The sequence below is a fragment of the Platichthys flesus genome, chromosome 4 (assembly GCF_949316205.1).
Source record: "Platichthys flesus chromosome 4, fPlaFle2.1, whole genome shotgun sequence".
NCBI classification, from domain to species: Eukaryota; Metazoa; Chordata; class Actinopteri; order Pleuronectiformes; family Pleuronectidae; genus Platichthys; species Platichthys flesus.
Window position 1 is genome coordinate 26522387 of NC_084948.1, and position 27285 is coordinate 26549671.

The 27285-nt window shown below is 44.0% G+C and overlaps 4 protein-coding genes across 9 annotated transcripts in view; 3 read left to right on the forward strand and 1 right to left on the reverse strand.

Annotated features, from left to right (window-relative positions):
• The first annotated feature begins 24 nt into the window (after positions 1–24).
• On the forward strand, positions 25–2940 carry LOC133951589 (oocyte zinc finger protein XlCOF6-like). Its single transcript, XM_062385618.1, has 3 exons — positions 25–206; positions 762–1095; positions 1366–2940. Exons 1-3 carry the CDS (start codon positions 102–104, stop codon positions 2793–2795), a joined length of 1869 nt encoding a protein of 622 aa, XP_062241602.1. The 5' UTR covers positions 25–101; the 3' UTR covers positions 2796–2940.
• A 694-nt stretch (positions 2941–3634) lies between these two features.
• LOC133951587 (gastrula zinc finger protein XlCGF26.1-like) lies at positions 3635–9853 on the forward strand. Its single transcript, XM_062385617.1, has 8 exons — positions 3635–3907; positions 4573–4671; positions 4971–5184; positions 5427–5497; positions 5725–5850; positions 6292–6571; positions 6693–7438; positions 8289–9853. The coding sequence occupies exons 1-8, from the start codon at positions 3794–3796 to the stop codon at positions 8553–8555; spliced, it is 1917 nt and encodes a 638-aa protein (XP_062241601.1). The 5' UTR covers positions 3635–3793; the 3' UTR covers positions 8556–9853.
• si:dkey-182i3.11 (insulin-like growth factor-binding protein complex acid labile subunit) lies at positions 9711–12575 on the reverse strand. Its single transcript, XM_062385616.1, has 2 exons — positions 12185–12575; positions 9711–11999 (listed from the first exon to the last, which is right to left on the reverse strand). The coding sequence occupies exons 1-2, from the start codon at positions 12407–12409 to the stop codon at positions 10122–10124; spliced, it is 2103 nt and encodes a 700-aa protein (XP_062241600.1). The 5' UTR covers positions 12410–12575; the 3' UTR covers positions 9711–10121.
• Positions 12576–16298: 3723 nt separating this feature from the next.
• mark4b (MAP/microtubule affinity-regulating kinase 4b) overlaps positions 16299–27285 on the forward strand; it is a 38340-nt gene continuing 27353 nt past the window's right edge. For all 6 annotated transcript variants that reach the window (XM_062385635.1, XM_062385636.1, XM_062385637.1 and 3 more), the window contains exon 1: positions 16299–17313. In XM_062385635.1, the coding sequence (XP_062241619.1) occupies positions 17266–17313 (48 nt within the window). In that variant the 5' untranslated portion in view covers positions 16299–17265. The remainder of the gene's footprint in view (positions 17314–27285) is intronic.

Sequence of the window (27285 nt, forward strand, 5' to 3'; positions counted from 1 at the left end):
TTTGAAATGTGCTGTTTAGCTTTTTCTGTTTCCGGAATCAATGGCGCTCGTTGTGCTGCTGTTCGTCTCCTCGGTGGAAAGAAGCAGCTGTGAACTCAAACATGTCGTCGGAGTTTTATTCAGAAACTCAGTCCATCATGGAGACGGTAACGAAGACGGCAGCGGAAGTGACCGGACACTTAAAGAGAGACGCTTCCGGGCGTGAGGTGAGTTTGTGATGAAGCCACGAAATAAAGTGTTGACGTTTCTGAGATCGTGTGTTCGTGGGAGATTGACCCTATTGAGGAAAGAGCAGAAGTGGACCAAGGCTTCATAGATGGCGGCGGGTCAATTAGCATAACTGCTACCTAGCGCCGACAAACTGTGAATAAATAACTCCTGTTTGCGCAATAAGCTACAAACAGGAGCGCAGCCTCTGGACATGAGGTTTTAGATATCAATAGTTTTATTAATATGTCCTTAACGATGTTTAAAACATTTGTTTAGCCCAAAGTCTAATTATAAATTTAATAAGATGCGACCTCTGAGCTTAATCCTCAACAAGAGTAAAAAGCTCGTAACCGGGAATAAGAGGAATAAACCTCAGAGTCACTTGTGAGGGATTCCTCTTATGGAAAAGTGTTTTAAAGTGTTTATAGGAACATGTCTGAGGGTTTGTTGTCAACAATGGAAACATCAGGTTGCGCCACCGCCATCTAGTGGCAGGGAGGGTGAAGTGGACTAATTAACAATCAGCATCATCTTTATTTTCTTCCTCACAGTCAGACAGAATCCTGGAAATGTTGGCACGAGAGGCAACGAGAAAGATCACTGCCATTTTCTCCCAACTGACCTCAGTGCTTCACAACGAGAACAAGACCCTGCACGCCACCATGGGACGGCTGGAGAGCGAGCTGACGGCCATGACAGAAAACTTTGAGAACGCCAGGAAGTGGAGAGAGAACGTCCTTAACGGCTGCCCGGTACTGTTTGAGCAGAGTGGGCAGATTTTCACCTTGAAGCCATTTGGGACGTTAAAAAGAAAAGGTGACGAGGTGATGGAGGGAGTCACAGAATCATCGCCTGCTGCTGAGACGCTCAGTGAAAACAATGCAGGTAAGTTTCCATCAAAGAAGAAACCCACGGGAAATACATACCAAATATAAAAAGCAATATTAACCAGACATGAAAAGAGAGATGGTGGAGAATACAGGAAATACATTATTGTCTGGACTTTTGTTTTCTTCCTTTTATTCTAGTTTTTGAATAATTCAGTAATGATAGATAGATAGATAGATAGCCTTTCCCATAAAGTTCCTGTTCTCTTTTCTCCGCGCTGCCTTCACTCTGGACATGTGTTGTAATGTTTTTCTTGTTTTTCCACAGTGAACAATAATACTGACACACAGGAAGCAGAAGTCAAGAAGAAAGGGAGGATGTTCGTATGCGACGTCTGTAACAAGAGCTTCAGCCGGCAGTTTCATCTGATGAAGCACATGAACACTCACAAAGACCAGAGGCCTTTCGCCTGCAACCAGTGTCCCAGAAAGTTCAGGAACACGGCAACGTTTGAGTTCCACCTGCTGCGCCACGAGGAGAAGAAGTACACTGCCTTCCAGTGCCACATCTGTGAGAGGACGTTCAAAACGAAAATGCACTTGAAGACCCACCAGCTTGTGCACACAGACAAGAGGCCGTTCATCTGCTCCACCTGTGGGAAGGGCTTCAAAACCAAACACAACCTGCAGGCTCATCTGCTCGTCCACACCACGGAGAAGCCGCACAAGTGTTCAGATTGTGGGCAGAGTTTCAGATACGCCTTCACCCTGCAGTGTCACAAAAGTATTCATACCGGAGAGAATCCTTACAAATGCACAGAGTGTGGGAAGGCTTTTATAAAGAGGAGGTCGCTGAGGACGCACCAGTCCGTCCACAGAGGGAAACGGTTCACGTGTGAGACATGTGGAGCGGGTTTCACTCTCCAGCACAACCTGAAGAGACACATCCGAATTCACACTGGAGAAAAACCGTTCACATGTAAAGTCTGCAGCAAAAGTTTCACTCAGGACAACAAACTGAAAGCGCACATGCTTCTTCATGGCGCCTCAAAGTCGTTCATGTGTGACCTGTGCGGAAAGACGTTTCTGTACAACTGTCAGCTGCAGAAACATCAGAGCGTGACTCATGATGAGAGACACGGGCTGGTCGTTCGGAGACGGACGCGGGAACGAAGAAATCGCACAGTTATCTATCGACGGGACAGGACCACAGTGGACGTGACGCCGTTCAGCTGCAAGACCTGCAGGAAGAGCTTCGACTCGGCGACCTCGCTGAAGACACATGAGCTGATCCACACGGGTCGCACACAGTACAACTGCCACACATGCGGAAGGTCCTTTTTCTACAAAGCCACGTATGACTACCACCAGCGGATTCACTCAGGAGATCGGCCGTTCGGTTGTGACATATGTGGGAAGAGGTTCATCATCCGTCAGGCTCTGAAGTCACACGAACTGCAACACACGGGAGAGAAGCCACATAAGTGTGACCAGTGCGGCAAGGCCTTCCGGATCTACACCAACTTCCTCCGACACTTACGGATCCACACGGGGGAGAAGCCGTACGAGTGTGAGGTGTGTGGAGTGAGGTTCAGGCAGCTCGGACACGTCAAGTTTCACATGCAGGTCCACACGGGAGAAAGGCCGTACTACTGCAGCAGCTGTGGACTCGGATTTTCAGATTCAAGGCTCCTGAAGAGACATAACTGTGGTGAGAAGTATCAGAAAACGTCAGAGAACACACTCACAGCGGTCTGAGAGGAAAGCGTTGAATCAGCCATGGGGCTTCACTGCAGAAAGAGACTTAACCGAGGTAGAGGTTATACTTTTACTGAACAAGAACATGTTTTGGTCTTTATAAGACTTTGGGCTTAAATCTGCTCATTAAACTCTTAAATTGAAATGTTTCAGGTGTTTGTTCTGGTCATGATTCGGTGTCAGATTTTGTCAACTCTATGATTATTGTGCGCTTTGAAACTTCCTCAACTAAAGATTCTGCAAATATAACAACACTTTGAATTTTAATAATGTTTACTTTAAAATATAAGACTCTTAACTTTCATATAATCGGTTTTCCTTCAGCATATGTTTGTGATGAGAAAGGAATAAAAAAAACTGTTTGGTTGTTGAAAAGCAGGACAATGTCCATTTCATATTCAACGATATCAAGATGTATATTATCAAAACAAACACACTTGTCATCTGTAGTAATAAGGCTATGAAACCCTGGCTCCGACCTGTCCAGAACACTAGTAAAATAAGCATAAGTATGTTATATACCTGAATGATTTGGTATTTATTATTGATAGTTGAATAATAACTGGTGTCATGTGTACAGGCATTAACTACTCGCTGTGGATGACACTGGTCGAGGTGGAAATAAATCAGCAGTCAACTATTTTCTGGTGTTTCTGAAGCTCTGAGTGCTTTTCGATTCATGTGAATATATTTTATACATTTCACCAGGTGGCTTATCTGTTTCTATTGTCACATTTTCTATTAATATTCATGTGTAGTTATTCTCTCGGGGCTGAATCAGCTCACACCTACATGTGCAGGTTGCTGAAGGGGTGTCAGTCGCGAGGGTCTGGGGCTTTATTCTGAAAAACCCGACCCGGAAGAAGAAGGTGTTGCCCGGTGTGAGCGGTCCGAGTTTATTTTGTGTTCGTATCGTCGACTCGGATCCTCAGAACCACAGAACCTCCCGGTCCCGTCGGAGTCCACAGGCCCGATAGAGCCGCTGCAGCCGAGCCGCCATGTCGGACCCGGAGCCGCGGCTGGACTCCATTTTGGAGATATTGGTCAACGCGACTGTGACAGAAATGAGGAAAGTTACGGATGAGAGCAGTGACGCCTGCTCGGAGGAGAAGGTCAGTGTGTTGTTGTTTGTGTTGTTGTTGTTTGTGTTGTTGTTGACGTTGTCGCCCCCCCCCCCCCCATCTGTGCTGACGCGCCCTCCCACCTAGCAGATGATCATAGAAATAGAAGAGCTAGCGAACTGCTGCAGATAGCATCCGGTGATAGGATCTGATCCCAGGACAGATCCCAGGAGCTGAGCCACTGTCCATACTGAGAGTTGTAAACCCGTGTGTGTGGTTTGTGAGGAGACAACAGAGAGTCCATGTTCGGACGCCATTTTGAGTTGGACAACAGGCCAGAGGCCTATCTATGTGCTTTATGTCTACAAACGCCTCAGCTACAGGTTTATCATGAACCAGCCAAAACCAGTGCATGAATACACAAGACCACTGGTGAAGAGTAACTAAATACATGTACTGAAGTACTTCGAGGCAGGCCCACTTGTGTATTAGTATGTTTTAATAAAGTTTATATTTCCACACATTGATGGAAAGTAGCTGAATACATTTACCAGTTATTTATTTTTATGTTATACCAATTGAAAACAAATTAATTTAACTTTTAGTATAATCATAATATAGTATCATTGCATCACATCCTCATTGTGAGGAACTCAAGCTCCTGATGTTTTTACAAGCTTTATAATATAAGTTGTATCGTATTTGAAATTCCTCAGGTGATCCAGTTCGGTGTCTTCATGACGTCTCTGGCTCGAGAGGCTGTAGAGAAGATCTGTCAACTTTTCCACGAATGTTCGTCCCTGCTGCGTTTGGAGGTACGTCACTCGACCAGAAGCCGGAGGAAGAAACATCCGGGATTAGACTTGTGTGTCTCTGCTTTTTGATATTGTCTTTAATGCTCTAACAGTTCTGCTGAGATATTTCTGATTCAAGAAAAACTATAATAACCTTTGAAATAGAAGGTGAAAATACTATAACTTTGAGAGAATCAGCTATCACCCTACAAACAGCACGAAAGAACGTTTGACAAATTGAAATAGGTGTTGGACAATATAGATACACAAATTTGTCTTGATTCCAATTTAAAAAGAGATTTTGATCTTTTGTTCTGAAGGTGTCACAGGGTGTGGCAGAGATCGAGGACCTGAGGCGTAGGCTGGAGGAGACGGAGATGAAGCTGGTGTTGGAGGGCAGCAGAGGCCAAAAGGAGGTGGAGGAGATGACTGGGGGGGGCGACGGAGAGAAGGAGGACAGGAGGACACCGAACAACGGAGCAGAAGGAGAAACGGTGCAGACGAGTCATCGCTCGGGGAGAAAAAGCCGCAGAGGTGAGGACTCGGTTGTGTTTCAGAATGAAACGCTGCCTGTAATTAATCATGACAAATGTTATTCAGAAAAATAAATGCCAGGAATTGCAAACGTAAAGAAAGTAACTTGTTTTCGATTCCTGAACATACGTTTGTGTTTCTTCTGAAAACCGGTTCACGTCTCTCGCCACAATCTTTGTGCTGTACCTGGATGGATCCAATCGTAACAAATATCTCCGTGATTTATTTCTTTTATTTCACAGCCGTGACGACTTGTGAGACCGGAGTGAAAAGGTCTCCAATTCTTCACCTGTGGAAAGGCAGAACGTATGAGGTAGATAAATTCCCACCTTGTCACACAGATGTTGTTCCTCTGTTGAGGCTGAACAGGTCTATTCGATGTATAAAGGCCTCATTTAATCGTGAAGGCTTTAAACATGGGGGTCAACTCACAGACACACAAACTGAGAAGGGCTGAGGGCTTGCTTTTTTATTTTTATTTCACTTTGTATTTAAACTCAACGAAATGTGTCCATATCTCATTGATGTGTCTTTTCTCAGGACAGCGTCCAGACGGTTATAATAAAAGAGGAAGGATTGGAAGCGTTCACTGGTCAGACGTCTCCAGATTCTGCTGAGTGTGTCGAGGAAGCAGGACCGAAGGATGACGACGATCCAGACTACCAGGTAGATATCATGGATACATGGTTTTGTGTAATTTAACGACACGTAAGGTTTTAATATTTTTTACAGTTCTTTTTCCCTGTTTGTCTCAGTAGAGCTGTTAAGATTTTAACATACATAGACAGTTTTTCTTTTATAATAAGAGTGATTGCTTAAATGGCCAAAATGTGTTAATGAATATACTGGTTTTCTATTTTTTATTGCTTTTCCTATGTATGTTGTATTTATTGAGTTTTATGTTTCTATGTTCATTGTAAGCACCAATAACCAGAGCAAATTCCTTGTAGGTGTAAACCTACTTGGCAATAAAATACTTCTGATTCTGATTCTGATGAAGATGGTCAGTCTGCGTTAAGCATGAATTGAACCACCACTGTTGGTATGATATCTGCCTTATGGACCAAGCATCAAGCCGCCATGAGCAAGAATTTTTTCTGTTGTCAGTTGGACCCAGAAGATCTGGAGGAAGGTGAGCCAGGATACACCACGAGACCTAAACGTATCCTCAAGCCCAGGTTAAAACGAGGTCGAGCAAATAAAGAGAGTCAGAGTTCGAACCAGCTGAGCTGCAGACTCTGCAGGAAAACCTTCACCAAGCTGCTGCAGCTCAAAGCTCACCAGGCCGTCCACGGGGCCAACGCAGAGAAACCCTTCCAATGCTCTCAGTGTGGCAGAGGCTTTTCAATCAAGCGCAGCCTCAACGCACACACGCTGCTCCACACAGGTGAGACGCAGCTATACAAACAAAGAAAGGTCACTATACCTGCAGAGTAGAGTGATAATTCTCTGTGTTTGACATGTTTATTGGTTCAGCTGTTACGATACTCCTTTGTCTCTGTCTTCAGGCGAGAGACCACACACCTGTGATGTTTGTGGGAAGGGTTTCACCCTGAAGCAGGTGCTGAGGAACCACCAGCGACTCCACGCTGAGGTCAGGCCGTTTCCCTGTGAACAGTGCGGGAAGAGCTTCTTCCGAGCCCACGGCCTGAAGATGCACCAGATGGTACACAGAGGAGAGCGGCCCTACATATGTCAGTACTGCAACAAGAGCTTCACAATACAAGGTAACCTGCAGAGACACCTGCGTATACACACGGGGGAAAAGCCGTTCAGGTGCGACACTTGTGGCAAAAGCTTCAACCAGGGCGACACTCTGAAAAACCACCAGCGGATACACACCGGTGAGCGTCCCTTCAGCTGCGACACCTGCGGCAAGTGCTTCATCCAGAAGAGTGCCTTGAAGATGCACCAGCAGACCTCCCACTCGGGGGAGAGCTCCCTGGCCTGCGTGGCCTGCGGCATGACAGTGGCCTGTGTGGACTCGTTACGCAAACACCTCCAGACGCATGCAGCAACGATTCCATGCACTTGTGTGCTCTGCGACCGGCATCTGAGCTCCATCACAGACCTGCGCTCACACCAGCAGCACCACACAGTGGACAGGCCTCACAGCTGCGGGCTCTGTGGGAAGAGTTTCAAGTCGTCCAGTTACCTGAAGATTCACATGAAGACGCACAGCGGGGAGAAGCCCTTCTCCTGCGACATCTGTGGTCGTATGTTTACACAGCACAGCAGCCTTAAATCACATCAGGTAGGTTTACACTGACGATTACAGCATCAACTAATCTGACTTGAGAAGATAAAAATATATGAGAATATGAAAATATCCCCATCCCGGTCATTTACTGTTGACATGAGAACAAACATGGTGAACATCTGTGAATGAGAGCAGTAGGTTATCAGAGAAGTTTCATGAGAAACACACAGACCTGATGAGAAGTTACTGACCGATTAAAGATCTCAGATATTTCTATCAATTAATGTGGTTTAAGCACATATTATTGTACACTTGCTTTGGGCTACTGGTGGTGGATGAAGTCAGCTGTAAGGATGTAGATACACACTCTGTGCACCAGACACTGCTGTTGTATGTGGTTACATAAGCGACTAAACGCACTTCCTGTCGACTGGAGCGTTGCAGCCACGTAGACAAAACTTGCACGGGGCTCCGAGAACCCCCTTAAACTTTATGACCGGCTCTGTACATGAGACTGCAACAACACCATGATATCAAATCCCCTAATGAGGCCCCGTGGCCATTATTCTTCTGCCAAAAGCTTCCTCAGAGTTTCAGTTGAAGACTAGATCGTCTCAATGTGTGTATAGAATGTGTCTGCGATAGTGGTGGGAGTTTGCACTTAAACTTAGCTCATTCTTTGATGTGGATGCACAGTGTGTATGTTTTAAAATCATTTTGATACTAAAGAATCGGTTGAAGATTGGAATGATGTGTTTCTTGGGGGTCCCTTTTGCCTCAGGCCCCAAATTCCCTCAAAACGCTCCTGCCAGTCGACGTGATACTGGATTATTAAATTAAGTTTGAAACTGAGTACATTATTTAAATGAGCAACAGACTGACTTGTTATCTCTCTCCTTCTAAGGTGGTCCACACCGGAGAAAAGCCATTCAGCTGCGACACGTGTGGGAAATGTTTCGGCAACACAGGCAACCTGAACCGTCACCAGCGTATCCACACGGGGGAGAAGCCGTTCAGCTGTGACACGTGTGGACGCAGCTTCAACCAGGGCAACAGCCTGAAAGCCCACCTGCAGATCCACACCGGGGAGAAACAGTTCATGTGCGACAAGTGTGGGAAGAGCTTCTCCTACCTACGGAACCTCAAGGACCACAAGTGTTTCTACGTCTGATAGAGGAGACGCCTGCCCTGGTTGTGGAGTGATGGCGTAAACTTCCTTTTGACTGATAAACAAGTGGATGGATGATTGAGGGGGAAACTGAATGATTTTGGTGTGATTTTTCAGATTTGATTTGGTTTTGTCCTCAAGGAAAGAGATGTGGACATTGTAGTGAGGAGCTCAGACACAGATTTATATAAAGATGTGACTGCTCCTAAAAGTGAAGCCAAATCATCTTGATCACCTCCTAGTGGCTGGCTGCAGTATAGGTCATAAACACTGCCCTCTCCTTTTCCGTGGATGGGACATGGACCGAACTGAAAAGTCAATGTACACTTTTTTTGCCACACATGATTGTTTCAGGTGGTTCTTCTCACACGGATGTCTAAGTGTAATGTTTTCAGTAAACATGATGATTGACAGCTGAGTTGACCCATTAGTTAACACAAGATCTTGACACCGTAGCTGCACACGATGCCTCCAGCTCCAAGCTGTCACAAACACAACAAGGAGGACCTGTCATGCTTTAGCTCCATTTCTGTGCAAATGGAGGAAGTGGAGACATGTCGTCCATCTTTATTTACAGTCTATGATTGAAAGGAGTGAAGAAATAAACAAACAAATCAGTAGTCCACGATATTATTTTCAAAGTTAACAACTTTTTGAGTTGAGATACTGAAAAACCAAGATGTAAAAGCAACATACACATAATAATCCTAAAATCACAGAATGAAATGCTGATAACCCACAAGAGTTGGTTTTAAAGGGACAGTTCACCCTGAAGACTAACTGTCCTTTTAAATTAAATGGACAGACTAACCACTTATTTCTGTACAGAGTAGAAGAATTAATTTGAATTTTATATTTTTGTACCAATGTCTAATATAATTAATAAGCTGTTATCTTTTTAGGTATGAATTTGTTGTCCACAGGATCTTAATCTTAAAGCCCAGAGTTCATTGTGGCAAATGGATTTAAAATATGTTTTAACGATTTCAGTGTCCTGGTTGGCTTGAGTGGAGTAAGCATGAACAAACAACATTTTATTGCATTTAACTTTTTCCAGGATGCAGAACTATTTAAACCACCTTAATTCAATCAGTCTAAATAACCTTTTAACCAACTTCAAGATCTGTCTTTTTTAAATTCTCAATAAAAACAAATTCAGATGATAAATCCTTTTTATTTTGAGGGAAATGTGCCGACTCAGAAAGTACAAAATCAGATAACAAATCATCTCTAACTTTTCCTGGTGTGTTCGTCAGCTTTGTGACTGTCACTCAAATTGATAAATTTTGAACTTAAAAACTTTTGAATTTTTTCGGTCTTTTATGTATATATCTTTTCTTTACACAGGTATATTGTCAAAATCAAATGCACAAACAAGATCAATTTGTAAACTTCTCCACTGTCTTAAAACCGTCTTCACAAATCCCCTGTCAGCAGATTTATCTGTGTATGTTTCTGGAAACCGACTCAGACAAAACCATGATTCAGACGGAAATACTTCAAAAGCCACAAGCAGACATGAGAAGCAGAGAAAGCAAACGAGGTTGCAGCGGATAAACCCGGAGGAAGTCACATTGGTCTGACTGCTACGAGGAGCATCATTAGCAGAGTGAGCATTTCTAGAGGAAACAAAGGTTTTGAGCTGCTTGTATCATTTGCAACACAATTATCTCCTAACAACAGGGGAGGCGATGCTGGGTGTGAGAGCGCTGCCTCCTCAGTGAGGGCTGGTGATGAAGAGGAGACGTGGCAGAGAGGCTGATCTCTCAGCCTCTCTCTGTGTGTGTTGACCCAGCAGCTGATGGCGAGAACCTGTGCACTGCTGCAGTCCCACAAGTTACCAGACAGACGCACATCACTGAGTTTCCTCAAAGGCTCCAAAGCCCCGTTCTCCACTGCTCTGAGCTGGTTGGACTTCAAACTCAGTTTCTGGAGGTTTGTGAGTCCGTGAAAGACGTCAGCCTGCAGGTGATGCAGCTTGTTTCCATCCAAGTTGAGTTCTTCTAGCTTTGAAAGCCAAACAAAGAGCCCAGCCTGGAGAGAATCCAGGCTGTTGTTCTTCAGCAGGAGCTTGCGGAGGTCGTGCAGGACATGGAAGGTGTTGAAGTGGATGTTGCAGAGCTGATTGAAGTTCAGCCTGAGTTCTTTAAGGGAGGTTAACCCCACAAACACATCAGGAGACAGCGCTGAGAGACAATTGTTGTCCAGATGTAGTGTTGTAAGGTTTGCTAGATTTGTGAACAGGCCTACGGGAAGTTCACAAATATGGTTTCCATCTAGCATTAAATCTTTCAAACCGATGAGGTCTCTGAACTGGTCTGAGTGTAAAGAAGAGAGATTGTTTTGAGAAAGCCTCAGTGAAGACACTCTCTCCAACCCGAGGAAGACGGAGGGAGGCAGAGAGCTGAGGTGGTTGTCGCTGAGGTCGATCTCGCTGATGTCACTCATCCATTGGAAAAGTCCTTTGGGAAGTTGCCTCAGCTCGTTGTGCTCCAGGTAGAGACTCTCTAGTGACCTGAGCTTGGCAAACACATCCGGGTGGAGATTCACGATACGGTTGTACGACAGCTGTAGCTCACTGAGTGAGGACAGCGAATCAAATACCCCGTCAGGAAGAACAGAGATTTCATTGCTGTCCAGATGTAGCTGTTGCAGGTTGGTCAAGTTTCTAAATATGTCCGAAGGAAGCAATGTCAGGCTGTTCACGTACAAGTCAAGGGATTCAAGGTTGATCAGGTCATGTAACAGTTTCGAGGGAAGAGAGTCGATGAGGTTGACACTGAGGTCCAGCTCTCGCAGCGTGGTCAGACCTTTCAGAGATCCCTCAGACACCGTGGTCAGCCTGTTGTTACTCAGCTTGAGATCAACCAGCAGGTTCAGTGAAGAGAAGCAATCATCTGGAAGGCCGATGATGCCGTTCCTTTGTAGATAGAGATTTTCTATCTGCTTTGTGTGACCCAGTGCCTCGGCAGGAACAGCGATCAGCAGATTACTGCTCAGGTCAAGGTGTTGGAGACTTGTTGCTCCTCTGAAACTGTCCCCGCCGACTCGTCTGATGCTGTTGTGAGACAGGACAAGTTTCACTAAAGCAGTGGAGTTGTTGAAAACACCTTCTTCTATCTGTACTACATTATTATAGCTGAGGTGGAGGTCAGTTAGGACAAAGGCCCCTTCCAATCCACCAGCCTGTAACATCTGAATCTGGTTAAAGTTCAGAAACAGTGTCTTCAGATGAGCTAGTCCTCGGAGGAGTCCGATTGGTAGATATTGGAGCTGGTTTTCACTCAGGTCCAGTAAGGTGAGACCAGTGCACTTCAGGAACTGACCAGAGTGAAGGGATGTCAGCCTGTTGGCACGTAGGAAAAGCTTGGATAGCTTTGTCATATTGGGCCAAACTGGGTTGAGGGACAGGAAGTCGTTCAGCTGATTCGAAGTCAGGTCCAAGATCTACAGGATGTCAGGAAGAGTAGTCATTTATGTTTATTTCTTTTGAAATAGAAACCATAGAAAAACGGAAAAACATCTAAAAGTTAACTTGGGCTTTCCTGCTGCAGGGGTCTTTAAAAAAGTTAACCCTTTTTTTTTTCTAAAGAACACAAAGTACAGTTTCCAGGCTGCTAATAGTTTCATACCTGCAGATTGTCCAGCCCACGCTCGGGTATTTCCTGTATCTGGTTGTAAGAGACGTAGAGCTCCTCGGTGCCCTCTGGCAGCTCAGGGAGCAGGTCCAGGCCTTTCCCCTGACAGGCCGGGGGGCAGAGGTCTGATGCCCACGCCACGAGGATCAGGGAGGTCAGGGTTAAGGCAGACAGCATGGTCGACTGCAGCAGGAAACAATCTGGAGAATGAGCGACCATAATGGGGCTTTATTGTTCCATTAAAAGTTGTTTTTATGCATTAATTATTTAAAAGAGCACAAATATCACATTGAGATAAAAACATGGTTCCTCATTATAACCTACAGTGTGTTTTCCCATTGTTTTTGCTTGTTGTATTTCTTGATGATTCTTTATAATTTGCAGATTGGTGAAGGTCCCAATTTTGTTCGGCAAAAATAAAACTTCACATTTCTAAATTGATTCTTTATAATTATTACTTACTTCAGAGGCTGTATCAATATCAAAACTTTATCATTTAGGTGTGTGAAAGGTTTTAGCTTATAAATCCAAACTTACCAGAGATGAGATGGTGATGAAGATGCAGGTTGGTTTTGATGAAAAGTCAGATTGCAGACTGTCTATATGCTCGACTTTGGAGGCTGCTCTCTACATTTCTCTGCTTCAGAGGAAGTTGTGGTTGCTGAGTGACTTGAGGACGGAGGTACCCAGTCGACCTTCGTGTTTGTTTTCAATTCTGGGGATATCGTTTATCCTCTTGCGTTTAGAAACAAGCTGATGCAGTTTATCAACAGTTTGTTTTTTGTTTTATTACATATGATAATTATTGTGTTTCAAAGGTCGATCCTCCCCAACAACAAGAAAAGAACTACAGCATGTTCTGCCATGTTTATTTACACAGGTCTTCTGCAAAGGCTGCCTCAACAAGTACTGAGCATGGGGAACTGTCCTACCATTCGTGGCTCCTTATATATATGATGAATTACAGAGGATTTATACAATTAGAATGTCTCTCCCCACTGGTCTATGTAGGTTTTCTTTTCTTTGCACATGTTATTTTGTTCTGTCTGGCTCTGTTCTTTATTCCCTGCTTCTTTGCTCAGATCATTATGTAAATACTTGAGATCTTGATCTCAGTGAAATAACCTGATTGAATAAAGGTTAAATACTTTTCCACAGAGAACACATTCTAAAATGGGGTTTTACGTTGCTAAAGCGACCCAATGACATTTAAAATATGATCTTTGAAAAACACCATCAACCAAGCTCAGAGGTTCTCTCGTGCTTACTGCTTCACCAACAGATGGCAGTATATTCTTCCTGATGTCCTCGTTTTACTGAACTTCAACACTATGGTGGATTAAAAATAGAAGGAGCTGCGTTTATAATTTATTTTTAAAAGAATCCTACTCAATGTTTTTCTTAATTTTGCAAGCGTCACTGATAATATTTATTTCTTTCATGGTTCCAGCTCTCTGAGATGTGGTCCTTACTCATTTCCACCTCGTTTGACTGATCAACACTCATCCATTGAGGAGAAACTCCTGTGTTCTTGCTTGTAACTCCCTTTAAATGTCGTCGCTGTGTGCATGTCTCAGCTGCCTGTGGGCTGTCTGCTGCTGTGACTGGCTGAGCAGTCCAGGCTCTACAGTAGGTCAGGCTGGCTCTAATCCACTCCAGACTACAGTTTGTTAAAGGAAGTCGGGGATTGGTATAGACAGCACTCAGTGCAGGTGGCTTCCTGTCTATTTAAAGAGGAGATGAGCTTGTTTGTGTTTTGGTTTTCATGTGGGAGCAAGGTTAAATTTCATCACGTATACTTTCTTTTAAACAATCCCTGTTCTCCACCTCAATTCTTTACCATAATAATGTTTGCTATTTAAACTCATCCACTGTTCAAACACTTGTAAATTATGTTTTAGATGTACATCACTTATAGTACTTCACATATATTTGAATACAAAGTGTTTTAATGTGCACACAGATAAAATGACCTCTGCCAAAGAGGTTTTGTTTACGTCTGATCCTCACACAGATTTAATGAGTTCTTCCTTGCACCATAATACATCCTTCCACCAAATTTCATGGTAATCTGTCCTGTAGATTTTCTCTAATCCTGCTAACTAACAGACAGACACATGCAGATGAAAACAAAGCAGGGCATGTTTGAAGGTTGCCTGGATATCCTGTCATACAAATCTCCATCCAGTCTCATGGTGAAGCTGCTGTGACAGGGAATCTGCCCTCTGACACAATCCTCAAGCAAACAGTCAATTTTATATCAATCATAAACATTAAAAGTGTTATTATTGTGCAGACAGATGTAATTTGTACATGTATAGAACAGGAGAGAGTGAGTTTCCGCACTTTTCCGTGGGTTGTTTGAAGGTCAAATCCCTGGTTTTGCTATTGATGTTTGGGATGAGGGTTTGTATGCACGGACCAGTCAGGGAATGCATTGTGTCAGTGAAGGTCCCCACACACATGCATCAGAGGGCACAAATATGGGTTTGTTTATGTGTCGATGTCCGAAGGGTCAGTGTGATCCAGTGGCTCAATCAATCACTGCTGACGTACTTAGAACAGCACAAATCACTAGCTGTGGCACACGCAGGCACACATGTACACACACTAACAGTGGTTTGCACAGCTATCCTTGTTTGGGCTTGACTGCCATTTGTGGACAGCCTGACCAAATTTTTAAACATACATTTTTTTAACCATAACCAACTCAAGCCTAACCCTTTCATTGACCTGACCACAATTCACACTTCATCCATAACTTTAACTAGAATCTCAGAAATTGTGTTTTTTTGCCACTGTTCCTGACAAAGTCAGCGTTGAAACTGGAAAATGTCCTAAATATGTAACAAAAACAAGTAGACACACAAACAAAAGCATGAACACACACACATTACATTACATACACAAACATACTTACACTCTCTCAAACTTTAGAAAAGAGCAGCAGCAGACTCACTCCCCTCCCCTCCTTCCTTTTCCATAGACCATTAGATGTATTGACGATTCCACATCTAGTGTTTTTCCTCTAATTGGTTTAAGCCCAGCTGACCGGGCAGTGGTGCCAATGATGCTGCATGGTGTACCCTGTAACACAGTGTTCAGTACAAGCTCTTCAGTCCATGGAAATATGGACCGCTGCTGCTCTTTCCAGCATCGATTCCCCCTCAGCAGCAGCAGTGCTCTGCTCTCCTGCTGGATCTGTCACTGTGCCTCTGTTCTCTGAGGGACGACAGTGAATGTGCATGTGTGTTGCTCAGCTGCTTGCTCCAGTGTCAGTCCCAAACTCTGCTGGGGTTCAGGTCCCTGAAGGTATCAGTCATAACCAGGAAGCAGGGCTGAGAGGGAAGTATGAGGCCCTGGGTTCGTGCCAACAGGTCCAGATCAGTCCAGGTAAGATGTGTCTCTAATTTGTAGTGAGAGATGTTCTTTCCATCACTCTAAAGTGTCTAAAGTGTCATTTGAAGGTAAAGATCCACTTTAGCTAAACCTTTTGCTACACTACTGCAATATAATAACAGGTGTGCATTAATTACCTACACAGAGGAGATCGAGAGAAAGGATTTGGTTTAGATGAAGAGCAAATTCATTAAAGGAAGATCCAGGTAAGAAGAAGAATTTTGTCTTTAGGGAATGAGCTGATTTCATCCACCAGGAGGCGATGGTGACTTTACAGAAAAACAACTGTTCCGTTTTTTCTGTAGTAATTGTAAAATTTTTTTTTTTACGGAAGTAACAGCAGCCAGTTTATTTTACTTACGTAAATTCAAAAGTTACTCCTTGATCCGTTAATAGAGACTTAATTTCCTAAACATACGCTCCTTATCACTTCCGAATCCCCGGAGACTGATTTTAATGAGGGGTACCTGAAGGCAACATAAGTGAGAGTGCGTTTGCTCAGCAGCCCTGGCTGTTGACATCACTGTCCTCCCTCCCTCCTCGCTTCCTCCCTTTTCATTCCTCTCCTTACTCCCCCAGTGCCCCCCCTCCTCCCCTTCTCTCTCCCTCCTCTGCTCCTCCCTCCCCTCCTCACCTCCATGTCTTCCGCCCCTCCCTCCTATCTCTTCCTCCTCCCTCCCCTCCTCTCTTCCTCCTCCCTCCCCCTCTTGTCGCGGTGTATTTTGGGAGGTGGAGGTAGTGGAGCTCCTTGGTTTTCGCCTCCTCCATCAGAATAAACACAGTTATGGTTCCGCCCCGGGGAGACACATGCACATCTACCCGTAACTGGTGACCCGTTCCCGGACACTTTCTTCTCCTTTCACCGCCCCCACACTTCCAGCCGAGCCGAGAGAGAGGACCTAGATGGCGGACAGGACCGAGGAGGAAGAACCGGCGATGTGACGCTGCACATCCGCCGCTTTCTTTAAATACCACCGCAGTTCGCCAGCCATTGATTTATTTCACCCGGAAATCTCCCTGCATCTTGAACGGATACCGCAGCCGGTTGTTGGTTCTTTTTTCCGGGACAGTTTCTCCGTTGGAGCCGCCGGTTCGTCCCAACGAACATAGCGTTAGCTAGCTAACAGGAAACACAGCCTCCCCGTTTTCCCCGTGGTGGTCGAGGGGAACCCACAGCCGTGTCCCCCCTTCGCCTCCATCCTCCCTGGATGTGTTTCTCCCCTTTGTCCCCAGATGCAGCTCAAAGTGAGCCGGCGAGCAGCGGGTCGTGTAGCGGGCGGTTAGTGTTGGCCGACATGGTGCGATAACGTTAGTGAAGGGATCCGGGGGGGACGAATCGGAGTGGGGGCCTCGGTCTGGGCTGTTGTTTCAGTGTGTCCCTTTGAGGAGGCTCCGGCTTCGGCCGCCGGCCATGAGGTGACGGTCGCTCCCCTGGTTGTTTTTGTTTAACGCATTAAATTAAGCTGGATCACTGCCGGTGATCCGTGCTGCCTTCACGGCCAGGAACAATGAGGGTGGTGTGAGACGCGAGGCGGTGTTTTTCTGATACTAGTGCGACTGACAACCAGGCTGATCCGGGGGCTGGTGTTTCTTTCCCCACCCCGCTGTGAACACAAACCTTCGGCCCACTTGTTGTTTTTCACCCCCTGGACGGCGGAGAGCACTCGGGGACGAACATGTCTATACGCACGCCACTGCCTGGGAACGAGCGGAAACCAGACCATGTAAGTAGACGCTTGAAACGGGCTCCTCCAGCAGTCAGAGGGGCAATCAGCTCCTGGAGGAAACCGTAACACACATTGTGACACAGCGGGCTGTGACATGAGTCCGCCTGGTGACCGGTTCTGCAGACCGACACCGGCTCAGGTGGTCGGGTTTGGACATGGGGAACACGGGGGTGAGAGGTGACGTTATGGGGGAGGTCTGGGTGCAGAGCCCTTTTTGTTTTATTGATCACACAGCCATGCCCAAAATCACACGTTTAATCTCAAATACACACCTCGTCCACCCACCAGAACCAGTGCGCATGTTTAGTCTTTCTCCCCAGCTCATCAATAATGAATGCATTTTACCCAAGGCCACCCAGCCCTCTCCACACCCAGCCTGCCCTGCACCCACCCTCCCTCCTCCATCTGCCCCAGTCCACCCACCCCTCCTCCATCACCTCACCTCCAGCCTCCATCCTGTCTGACCTGTCCAGTCTCATCCTTGAAGAAACTGGACCTGTCAGACCCAAGTGTGGAGAAATCTGCTGTGTCAGGCTAGCCTGGTTGGTCCTGCTGATGTTTTCCTGTGTTTTGGGGGGACCAGGCTTTAAATGCAGGGATTTCTCACCTTTCTGTACCCGGGATTGTATTCCTAAATATGTTTGCAAGGATGCTAGCCTCTTGCTAATATCCCTCCATGTCATATTGACATTAATAGTCTGGATGTACAGAGTCCCCACCTTTATCTCAAGGGCACAGAGCTTGAAGTTTACACCAGGAGCTGCTTCCTTTAGCAGTGCCAGCCACCAGCTGACAGAATACACAGCTCATCCCTCATATTTTTTTTAATACTTAAAGGTCATCACTAAACCAATAACCTGCTGTTTAGATAATGAGTAATTATTTCATACCAGTAGAGACTGTGACAGAGTTTAACAAACGATTAGCTGGTTTCCCTGTGGTGATCTCACTGACCAATCCCTGCAGGGACTGTTGATTGTACATTTGGCGACTGACATGTGTAAAGACAATGTCTCTGTCTGGGCTGTAAAGGGAGTTTTGAACGGCCACAATAAGGGAAAATATCCGAAGACAAAACATACAGATTTTGTGCATGTATTCAGAGACTTGGTTTGACGTGATGCTGCTCACCGACCTGCTCTGTGGGTCCGGCTGAGCTCAGACTCACTGCGGATTGTTACAGCCATGTGTTTATTGCCTGTAGGCTGTGTCAGCACCCAAGGCACTCGTGAAGCAGTCAGAATCATGTGGATTTTTATTTTAAATGAACATGGTTGTGGTGGTTTGTACAGTTTGTGTCTGGCCACACCCAAATGTAGGATTTCCAGAAGCCATTTATTCTGTTACAATTAGATTAAAAATGCTTAGTCATAACAACAGGAAGCTTACAGTTATCGCTATTTTTTTTTTTTAAGGATCTATTCTTTTTTTTTTTTCTTCAGTCGCACAGTGCTTCTGGGAGAAATAAAACTGTCACGTCATTGTTGGGTCCCTTCTCCTGTTTGATAACAGGGCCAGTAAAACAGTTAATCCTGAACAAAGCAGAGCAGTAAACCAATAAGAGAGGCCATTAGGTGCTTGTTTGGTGTTTGTTAAAGATTGCTGGCGGTTGCATGCTAGACTTGCATATCACAACAGAGATTTCTTATTGTGAAAGCAGGATAGCTGTAGTGAGCTGTCACGTCAATGCCATCAAGTTTTCAGGTTTTAAGGTTGTATTCAACATTTCACAAAACAGAACCAGTCCCTGTTCATGAATTATAAAATACGCTTGTAGAGGAGGCATCTTTTGCAAAGCAGAGCAGATAAGTCTATTTGGTTGTAAGCGGGAAAGCCGAGTTATTGTCGTACTTGCAAGTCATCTTGTTAGCAGCCTCCCCGTGGCAAAAGCAGGGGGTCCTCCGGGATACCTCCTACGAACCCCTTTACATCTAGTCATTGTTGGACATTGTTAAAAATGTGTCAAAACCCCCCCAAAGACTCAAAGTTAAAGTGAGTGACAGTATTCATACCAAAATTTACTTGATTCTTTCTTGAGTCGTTTCCCATCCATCCACCAAGGTTCATAGAAAACCGTTCAGTCGTTTTTGGGTAATCCTGCTGACAAATAGACAGAGTTGACAATCATCTGGATTTCACTGAAGAACTTAATGTTTGAAAGAAAACATTTGTGTTTCTACCTTTACATTCAGCTACAAACGATTGTATCACTCTCTGTTGTTGTTCTGCGAGATAATGTCATAAATTATCTTCAGATCTGTTTCTTTTCTGGGATAGTTTTATTATCAGTGTGTACGTTCGCTGGTTCTGTCACATGCACACACAGACGACTTTGTTGAACCTGCTAAACCTGCAGCTGGTGTAGTCCTGTTGGTGTTTGTGGTTAAACGTCAGTTCTCATGTTTTTCTACTCAGTCTTGTTAAAGTAAGAAAAATGTGAAAGTTAGAATGATTTGCACAACTGTGACTATAGTATAACTCCAGTTTAGTTTAGACTTATCACTGAAGATTTTAACATGATATTTAGTCAGTGAATCCTCTTACAGGTAGAATGAAGAGGTACTGACTGTCTGTACTTTTTGTTGCTGCACTGTGGGATGGATGTACTTTGCTCTGGGCTAATCAGGAGGTTTCTGTGTCTGAGACAGTAAAGGCAGCCAGGTTCAGTAGGTGTGGGTGAGTGCATGTGCATACACGTACAGTGGTTTCTCCTAATACAGAGGCCTAAACATTGTTCCGTGTTCCTCCTCAGGGTGGAACAGGGCTTTTGTGTTCCCTGGACAAGCCAAAGACTCACAAGCTCGCTGTCCTGACTTGTTCCCCAAAAGCCTTGCATTCACCTCACCTAGAAACACATGAGATTCACACATAAACAGCCCCAGGCGTTCAATCATCTGGACTGCAGAGGCCAAATGAACCATGTACGACCTGAATACGATGAGGCGTGTTCATATTAGACGACCTACATGAATATTGGTCTCATAGACTGTAGAAGTGTTTCCACTTCTTCTTACTTTCCAGAAATTAACTATCATTGTCATTTGGAGCCCGAGTCTATTGTCCCACTAATACACACGCTTGACCAATCCCTAGTCGGTCTCAGCTGTAAATCATGACGTTTCATTCCATTTTTACCTCAACAAACATTTATTAATAACTAGTTAGATTTTTTTGTTTGGGCCATGGGCTCATGAGCCACATGAGCCTTCTGCAGCCAGCTGCCTGGAGTTGATCAAGGCGTTTGAGCTTCACTCTTGAGGAGCTGGACTGTCATCCATCTACAGTCTATGATTCCAAAGATTAGAAGCCTCAACAGCTTCTACCAAGGTACCCATGAGCAAGTTACTGAGCTCCCAGTTATCGCTGGTGATATTTGTCATTGGGAAGCCTTGGCAAACTGTTATAGGTGTGAATAAATGACCAGAAGACATTTTGATGTGAGCATTGAGTCTAGTGAAGTGGAACTAGTTAAGTATTCATTAATAGATCAGTCAGGGATGAGTCGCAGATATGAACAGACACAGGCAGAAATGTATTGTCCAATAAAAATAATTTAGCAGCAGATACAAGATTAAGTGGCCAATTATAGATTCAATTTGACTACTGTATAATCTTTTATCCACGATCTATTTATACACACATCTTACACAAGTTACACAGAAAGTATTTCTGGCTGCAATTGCGTAACTCAAATGAAGTTTTTTTTTGTTTTTTTTTATATATATATGTTTTTTTAGAGATCAGTGCTGAACAGGTGGCATTTTGTGGAGATCAGGCTACGATGTGAAGAACCACTGTTACCAGAGCCTCTGTTAACTGACACATGCACACTCCCCCCTTCAGATAAACACACAATCTCACAGACGCATGCAATTACAAAAAGAAACCGTCAGACGAGCATAAAGGACACTTAGATGTGGACAGTCAACCTGTTGTGTTCATTGTATAACGGGGCTCCTCTGCTCTCAGCTCTCAGGTGTCCTCGTCTGTTCTCAGGCATGAGCTGCTGCAGTTTAACCCACGCAGCTCTTCCTCATATATAGAGTCTGTCTGCATCTGTAGTTTCTCAGTGTCTTGACACTATCATGTCTGGGTTTAGTCAAATGTGGATAAACAATAAATGTGTTGAATGATAAATATCCTAATTTAAACAGTAAGATCTGTATTTTCTCACAGATCTTAAAAACAAAGTTTCTGCATTTACAAACCTCCTTTTTCCATTCAAGGTAGTTTTTTCAACTGGATGGACAATGGTGACACGGTAATATGGTATCTACATATGTTCCAACAGGTTTTTCTTTTCTAGACACTGCGTCAAAGCTGGTTTCCTTACAGTGCACTTTGACTTCATGTTTATTCTTAGCCGTTTGAGATTAAGACAGCGATAAATGTTCTCTATGCGTGTGTGTGTGGCAATCGTGTTGTTTTCATCCAGCGGAAATGTCACATCAGAACAAGCAGCCACTGATACTGTCCTTTAGCTGAGCCCTGCAACAAGAGCGTCCTTTAATTGTGGTCTGGTCAGTAGAAACAAAAAGCCTGTGATACTGTTATTTTACTTGTGCTGTCATTTTCAATTTGAGGTTTCCTTTCGGGTTGAGCTGTTTTTTTTTTAAATCTCTATTAAATAGATAACAGTAGCGACATCAGTACATTGTAGGAGTCTTCAGATGTCGACTTCCCCAAACAGTGACACGTCAGTTTCCTGCAGAAGACTGCAATCTCAAGCAACACGTCAGCAATTATGAGGCAATACGCTTTTGTTTCAAAAGAATAAATTGATATTTTCTCACACAACTCATACAAAGTAATTCCTTGTTCCAACCAGGTAGCGCGAGAACAATGTTTTTAGTTCCTATAGAGGTGATGCCCCAAACTACAAAAATAGGACAGAGGATGATATTTTTTTAACTTGTTGGGTAAGAAACTGTGTCTTGAGAGCATCTGCATCTCAGAAACCTACAGTGACTCGGAGGTTTGGGAACAGCGGAGAATCAGTCTGTGTAGTGACTGTGAGAGAAGCCAAGGGGTGACTCAGTTGTTTAATCTGCTGCTGTTGATCCAAACAGAATAAATCTGACCCGTCCTAAGCTGGGTCCGATGATCACAGCCCTGTGGTGAATGATATGCTGAGTAATGTGGCAGGTCTCCAGAGTCGCACAGAGAGCATCACTGTGCGTGTGTGCACTGCACTATGGAGACTGAGGAATCCGGTTACACTTTGCATACTGACGCCAGGTAATGTCAGACTGGAGGAGGGAGGTGCTCGAACCCTCAACGGTGGGTTGTAGTAGTCCTCTTCAGAAATATTTATATGTGACCCACCGCATATTAATCGACAGAAGTTAAGAAGATGTTAGTTTTAGTTTTCTTGAATCCATTCCAAGATGTTCCACTATAAGAAGGTAATATACAAGAGAGAATCTTGTAAGAAATAGTGGCAAAATTCTCAAGGAAATCTTGTTGTGCTTTACAGACAGGGTTAACTGGAGTTACTTTCCAAATAAGATGCTGAATATCAAATAGACTAAGTCTTATATCCAGAGCCAGATGTGACAGTCTTTTGCTAATTCAAGCTCCTTTTTAATAAGGATTTAAGTCCTGGAAGCTATAAACAACATGCTGAGGAGCGGGACCTTCATGATTTTGTTAAAGTCTTGGAAAAACCCGAGCTGACCTGGCAATTACCATGATTTAGTATGAACCCAATGTGTTTTAGAGCCAGTATCCTGTGACGAGAGGCCCAAGGAACCCGTTTCAAAGTCGTGTTGAATTTAAAGACGGCTAACCTCAGTGTAACAAGGGGTCGAATGAGGCTGCTTTGAGTGAAGTACCTGAAATGTTGAGTTTTTGAATACAGAACCTTTGCTACTTGAACTGTACTTGGCACACGAGACTGAAGGCTAAGATTGGGTCTCTATACAGGACAACACAATTCAGCCTGCCTGGGGAAATATACAGTGAATGTGAGAGAGTCAGGCCTTACGGTGAAAACTCGTTATTAATGGTTATTGGGAGGAGTTTCTGTAAGTCTGTCAGACACTGACAGATGAGCAGCTGTGTTGTTATATTTAAAGAATTCTCTCAAAAGACACGTTCTCAGTAAGTACAAAAGAAGAAGTGAATTATTGGTAATTTTTATGTTTTTGTGGGCTGGAGAGCAGCTTATGATAATTACTCACAGTGTAAGTTAGTTTAATTTCCCCACAAAGCTTTTGTGGTACAGTATGTTCTGCAACTGCGGTTCCTCAAAAAAACAAACCAGTGAGCCGGGTTTGAATCTAGAACCATTCCTGTCATCCAGGAATGGTCCATGTCATCCTCGACTGCCTCTGTCTGGAGACGCAGAAAAGCCAGAAATAAATAAACAAAGGCCAATTCTATTATCACTGTTAATTATTATAAAACTCACAGACAGACAGGTGACCTTCATCTGTTCCTCCTGCCATTGAACTACCTCTGCCATCCCGTCCAGCCCCAAGTGCTTAGTCGTGAAAAAAAAAGTGTCCTGTAATGAAAGAACAGCAAATATTTTATTGATGACCCGATTTTTTGCCATTAAAAACTGATACTCATTACTGAAACATTTAACACAGTGGCTAATTACCAGTTAGCATTTTGCCCGAGAACAAGTGTAGTATTTGCCATTAAATGCTTTCTGCTTTTTAAAGAAATTAAAGGGAAATTTGCTGGACTCCACCAGCTGCACAGAATCAGACAGTCTGTCACTGCTCACTGACTGACATGTTTTTCTGGCATCTCTCGATTCCTTGTGCAAACTGCCAGGAAATGCTTATTAAGTGTTGCAGCGCAACATGTGACCGGCCTGCTGTGATCGCTGTGACAGCTCTCTGCTGGACAGGAAGTGATGCAGGTTAAGTTAATGCAGCTTCCTACTGCACTTCTCACACACTCCTGATCGATGGCTGACACGTGAGGAGTCGATACGAGTTTGTGACGTTTGAAGATTTTAGCAGAAGTCCGGACCTGCTGTGCGGGGGTGACATTTTCGAAACTTGTGAAAGTACAGCATTTGCACAGACTGGAATAAACAGCACAGATGTAATTTAGTCAAATGAGCTATAATGATAACTCATCCTTTTATTTTCAGCAGGGTTTTCTCTTTTGTTGTGTTCTGTGATGTTGTGGAGACAGTGTGTCTGCTGCTGTGTGTCAGAGCCACTGACAAACCAGTCTGAGACCACGAGGCCGAGAGGCTGAGAGCCACAGCAGCTAGAGAGGAAGAGGAAACCAGGCACATGCTGTGGGTCAATGTGTGTGTATTAGCAGGAGTTGAGGATGGTTCAAAGTTATGCCACCACTCTGCTAGGGACCAATGTCAAATATCCGGTCTTTACACAACACCACCATATCAACGCACACACTCCGACCCACAGTACGTCCAGGCAGCAGCACTCAGACACCTCCCTCAGGGCGTGGGCCATTGTTTGGAAACATGTTTCTGTTCGTCACACTACAAGTGTTGACGTAGCAGTGGCCTGCCGCTCCCCCAGCTTCGTTTAATACAGCAATAATAGAACAAAGAAGAAAGAGAACATCACATTTGCATTTTGCATTTTCAGCATCAACACTGACACTCGCATGTAGAGTAATTTATGTGTCCAGTTGCAGAATAAGCAATAAAATCTACATAACTATCATAAGAATATCACTTACTGGCTGCAGATGACAAGATAGAATAAGCCTGTAGCTCAGCAGTGGCACAGAAGCAACATGAAAAGAACAGACAAAGATGATGAAGATGCTCAAACAGCTAAATGAACATTATTGTAAACTGAGATACTAATTAGTTTGAAGAACAAATGTGATGAAGAGTCATGCTCTGTCAAGTCAGGCACAGTCACAAGAGAAGAGCTGTGTCACTAGATTCACGAGTTTCAATTCATGTGAGTTTTACATTCAGCTGGACGCCCTCACACACAGATGGAGCATAACTGCTGTACTGTGTGATGGAATGTCAGACATGCACGTCACCATTTGACCAACACTTATTCTCTTATATTGAAGAGGATCTGGACATTATAAGGGACGTCTCATGATTCCTTATATTTTCGGGATATTTCTCAAGGGCTTTTTAATTTTCTAGTTCTCTTCAGTAATGAGATGTTAAAAGAATGTTGTAGATCCACTTTGAGAAAAGTTACAAATAAATGTATTTAATATTTGAAGATACTTTTAATTCCATCATCAGGTTGTAACATATACAAGAAAGGGATGGAATAATTCTCCAAATCCACAGTTCAGATTTACAGGTGCACCAAAATGGATGTACTTAGGGAGTCTGCAATCTCAGAATTATTTCTACCTCCACCATGGATGTTTTCACCTCTCCATCTGTTTGTTGGTGAGTTACTAAGGGAAACAGCCTAATATTTGGGAGTCTGGATGGAGTCCTTGTTATCTGCTGGTGATGAAGCAGTTAATAATATAATTACATATTATATAAAAAAATCAGGAGCTTTGAGAGACAGTTACATAAACTACTTTAATATTCCCCTTTTTCCAAGGATTTTGCTTCAAGCTTAAATTCAGATATTTTGGTGGGAAACGTAACTGACCCATTTTAGCTTGTTGTTTAAATAATTGAGAAACAGTCTTTGTCTGTTTCTCTAACACATGATCACCATCACCCAGCAGACATGTCATCATAAACTTCAGACTAGTAGTTGCTGTGACAGTTTCTATATTTGGATTTTACTTATCATGGTATCCTGATCCAGAATCCAATCAGGACTAATTATAAAGGCTCAAACTACATAGATATACATAAGATGTGAAGGAAAGTTGTTTAAATGACAACTGTACTATTTACAATAATTGTGGCATTATTAGCCGCATCTAGCTTCAGTTGCATCCTTGACTCTTCCATCTGCCCCACAAGCTGCACCAGCAGCTGAGAGCAATGAGTTAGTAGAAAACGTTGAGGTGTAGGGCATCGTCACAGAGAATTGGATTCAGCTCGCAAGGACAAGGTGCAGCTTGTTTGCTGAATGTGCAAATTACATAGTAAGAGCCACCCCCCATCCCCACACACACACAGATACACACACACATACACACACACACACACACACACAAACGCATTCACGTAACCGTCCACCAGCCTTCCATCTATCTCTGATACCAAATGTCATCCTACATGTATAATGATGCATGGGGGGAGGTTTCACCCAAATACCTCTGCCTGCCCCAAGAAACCTTGTCACACTTCTCCCAACTGCACTCACACATTCATACAGAGGCCTCTTCTTGAATGAAACTGCGTGGTAATCAGAAGGAGTGGGTGAATCGATCGACTCCTTTAAAGAAGTATGTGGGGTGGAGGGGTGTTATAGGGCACTGGGGGTGGGGGGTGGTAGAAGGCAGCATGAAGCTCAAATTGATGTGAGGTCGCTGAAAATAAAGATAGTGGCGCTAGACAAAAGATAGGGCGGGTCCAGGCTGGAGAGTAGACGAGAGGGAAGGGAGGCAAATTGATTTGTCTGGGGGATGGGGGACAATCTAGGGGAGAGAGAAGAAGGGAGAATAACTGGGGGGGAGGGTTAGGAGAAAGTGAAAATTGGTGTGGAATAAATTGGGACAACTACATATTCTGCTTTATGGCTGCAGTACACTACAAAGTGCCTTACAGGGATCTTCCGGACAGGAAAGCCGCTCCAGGGTTTCCTTTACAACTTCATTCCCAGTTTCAGTCCATGTTGATGTTACGTGATGAACACTCCACAGATACTGATCAGATTCATCTAAACGTCTTCCGTTTGTGTCTCTGGTTTGAATCAGGTTACCACAACAAAACCACAACAAATTGTCAACCTATTGATTTTGCATTTTGGCAATAGAAAGCGGTAAAAATGAAAGACTGAAGAAGATAGTGAGGAAACCTGATGTGAACAATAAAGGAAAAAGAAGGTTGATTCTGGCCCTCTCTGTGTGGATGGAAAGGAACAT

Excerpts from the sequence above, each read along its gene's own strand:
- LOC133951589 (XM_062385618.1), top strand. The coding sequence starts at position 102 with ATGTCGTCGGAGTTTTATTCAGAAACTCAGTCCATCATGGAGACGGTA. Across the intron at positions 207-761 it reads GAGACGCTTCCGGGCGTGAG|TCAGACAGAATCCTGGAAAT; the intron begins GTGAGTTTGTGA and ends TCTTCCTCACAG. Across the intron at positions 1,096-1,365 it reads GCTCAGTGAAAACAATGCAG|TGAACAATAATACTGACACA; the intron begins GTAAGTTTCCAT and ends GTTTTTCCACAG.
- si:dkey-182i3.11 (XM_062385616.1), bottom strand. The coding sequence starts at position 12,409 with ATGGTCGCTCATTCTCCAGATTGTTTCCTGCTGCAGTCGACCATGCTG. Across the intron at positions 12,000-12,184 it reads GTGGGCTGGACAATCTGCAG|ATCTTGGACCTGACTTCGAA; the intron begins GTATGAAACTAT and ends GACATCCTGTAG.
- LOC133951587 (XM_062385617.1), top strand. The coding sequence starts at position 3,794 with ATGTCGGACCCGGAGCCGCGGCTGGACTCCATTTTGGAGATATTGGTC. Across the intron at positions 5,185-5,426 it reads GGGGAGAAAAAGCCGCAGAG|CCGTGACGACTTGTGAGACC; the intron begins GTGAGGACTCGG and ends TTTATTTCACAG. Across the intron at positions 5,851-6,291 it reads ACGACGATCCAGACTACCAG|TTGGACCCAGAAGATCTGGA; the intron begins GTAGATATCATG and ends TTCTGTTGTCAG.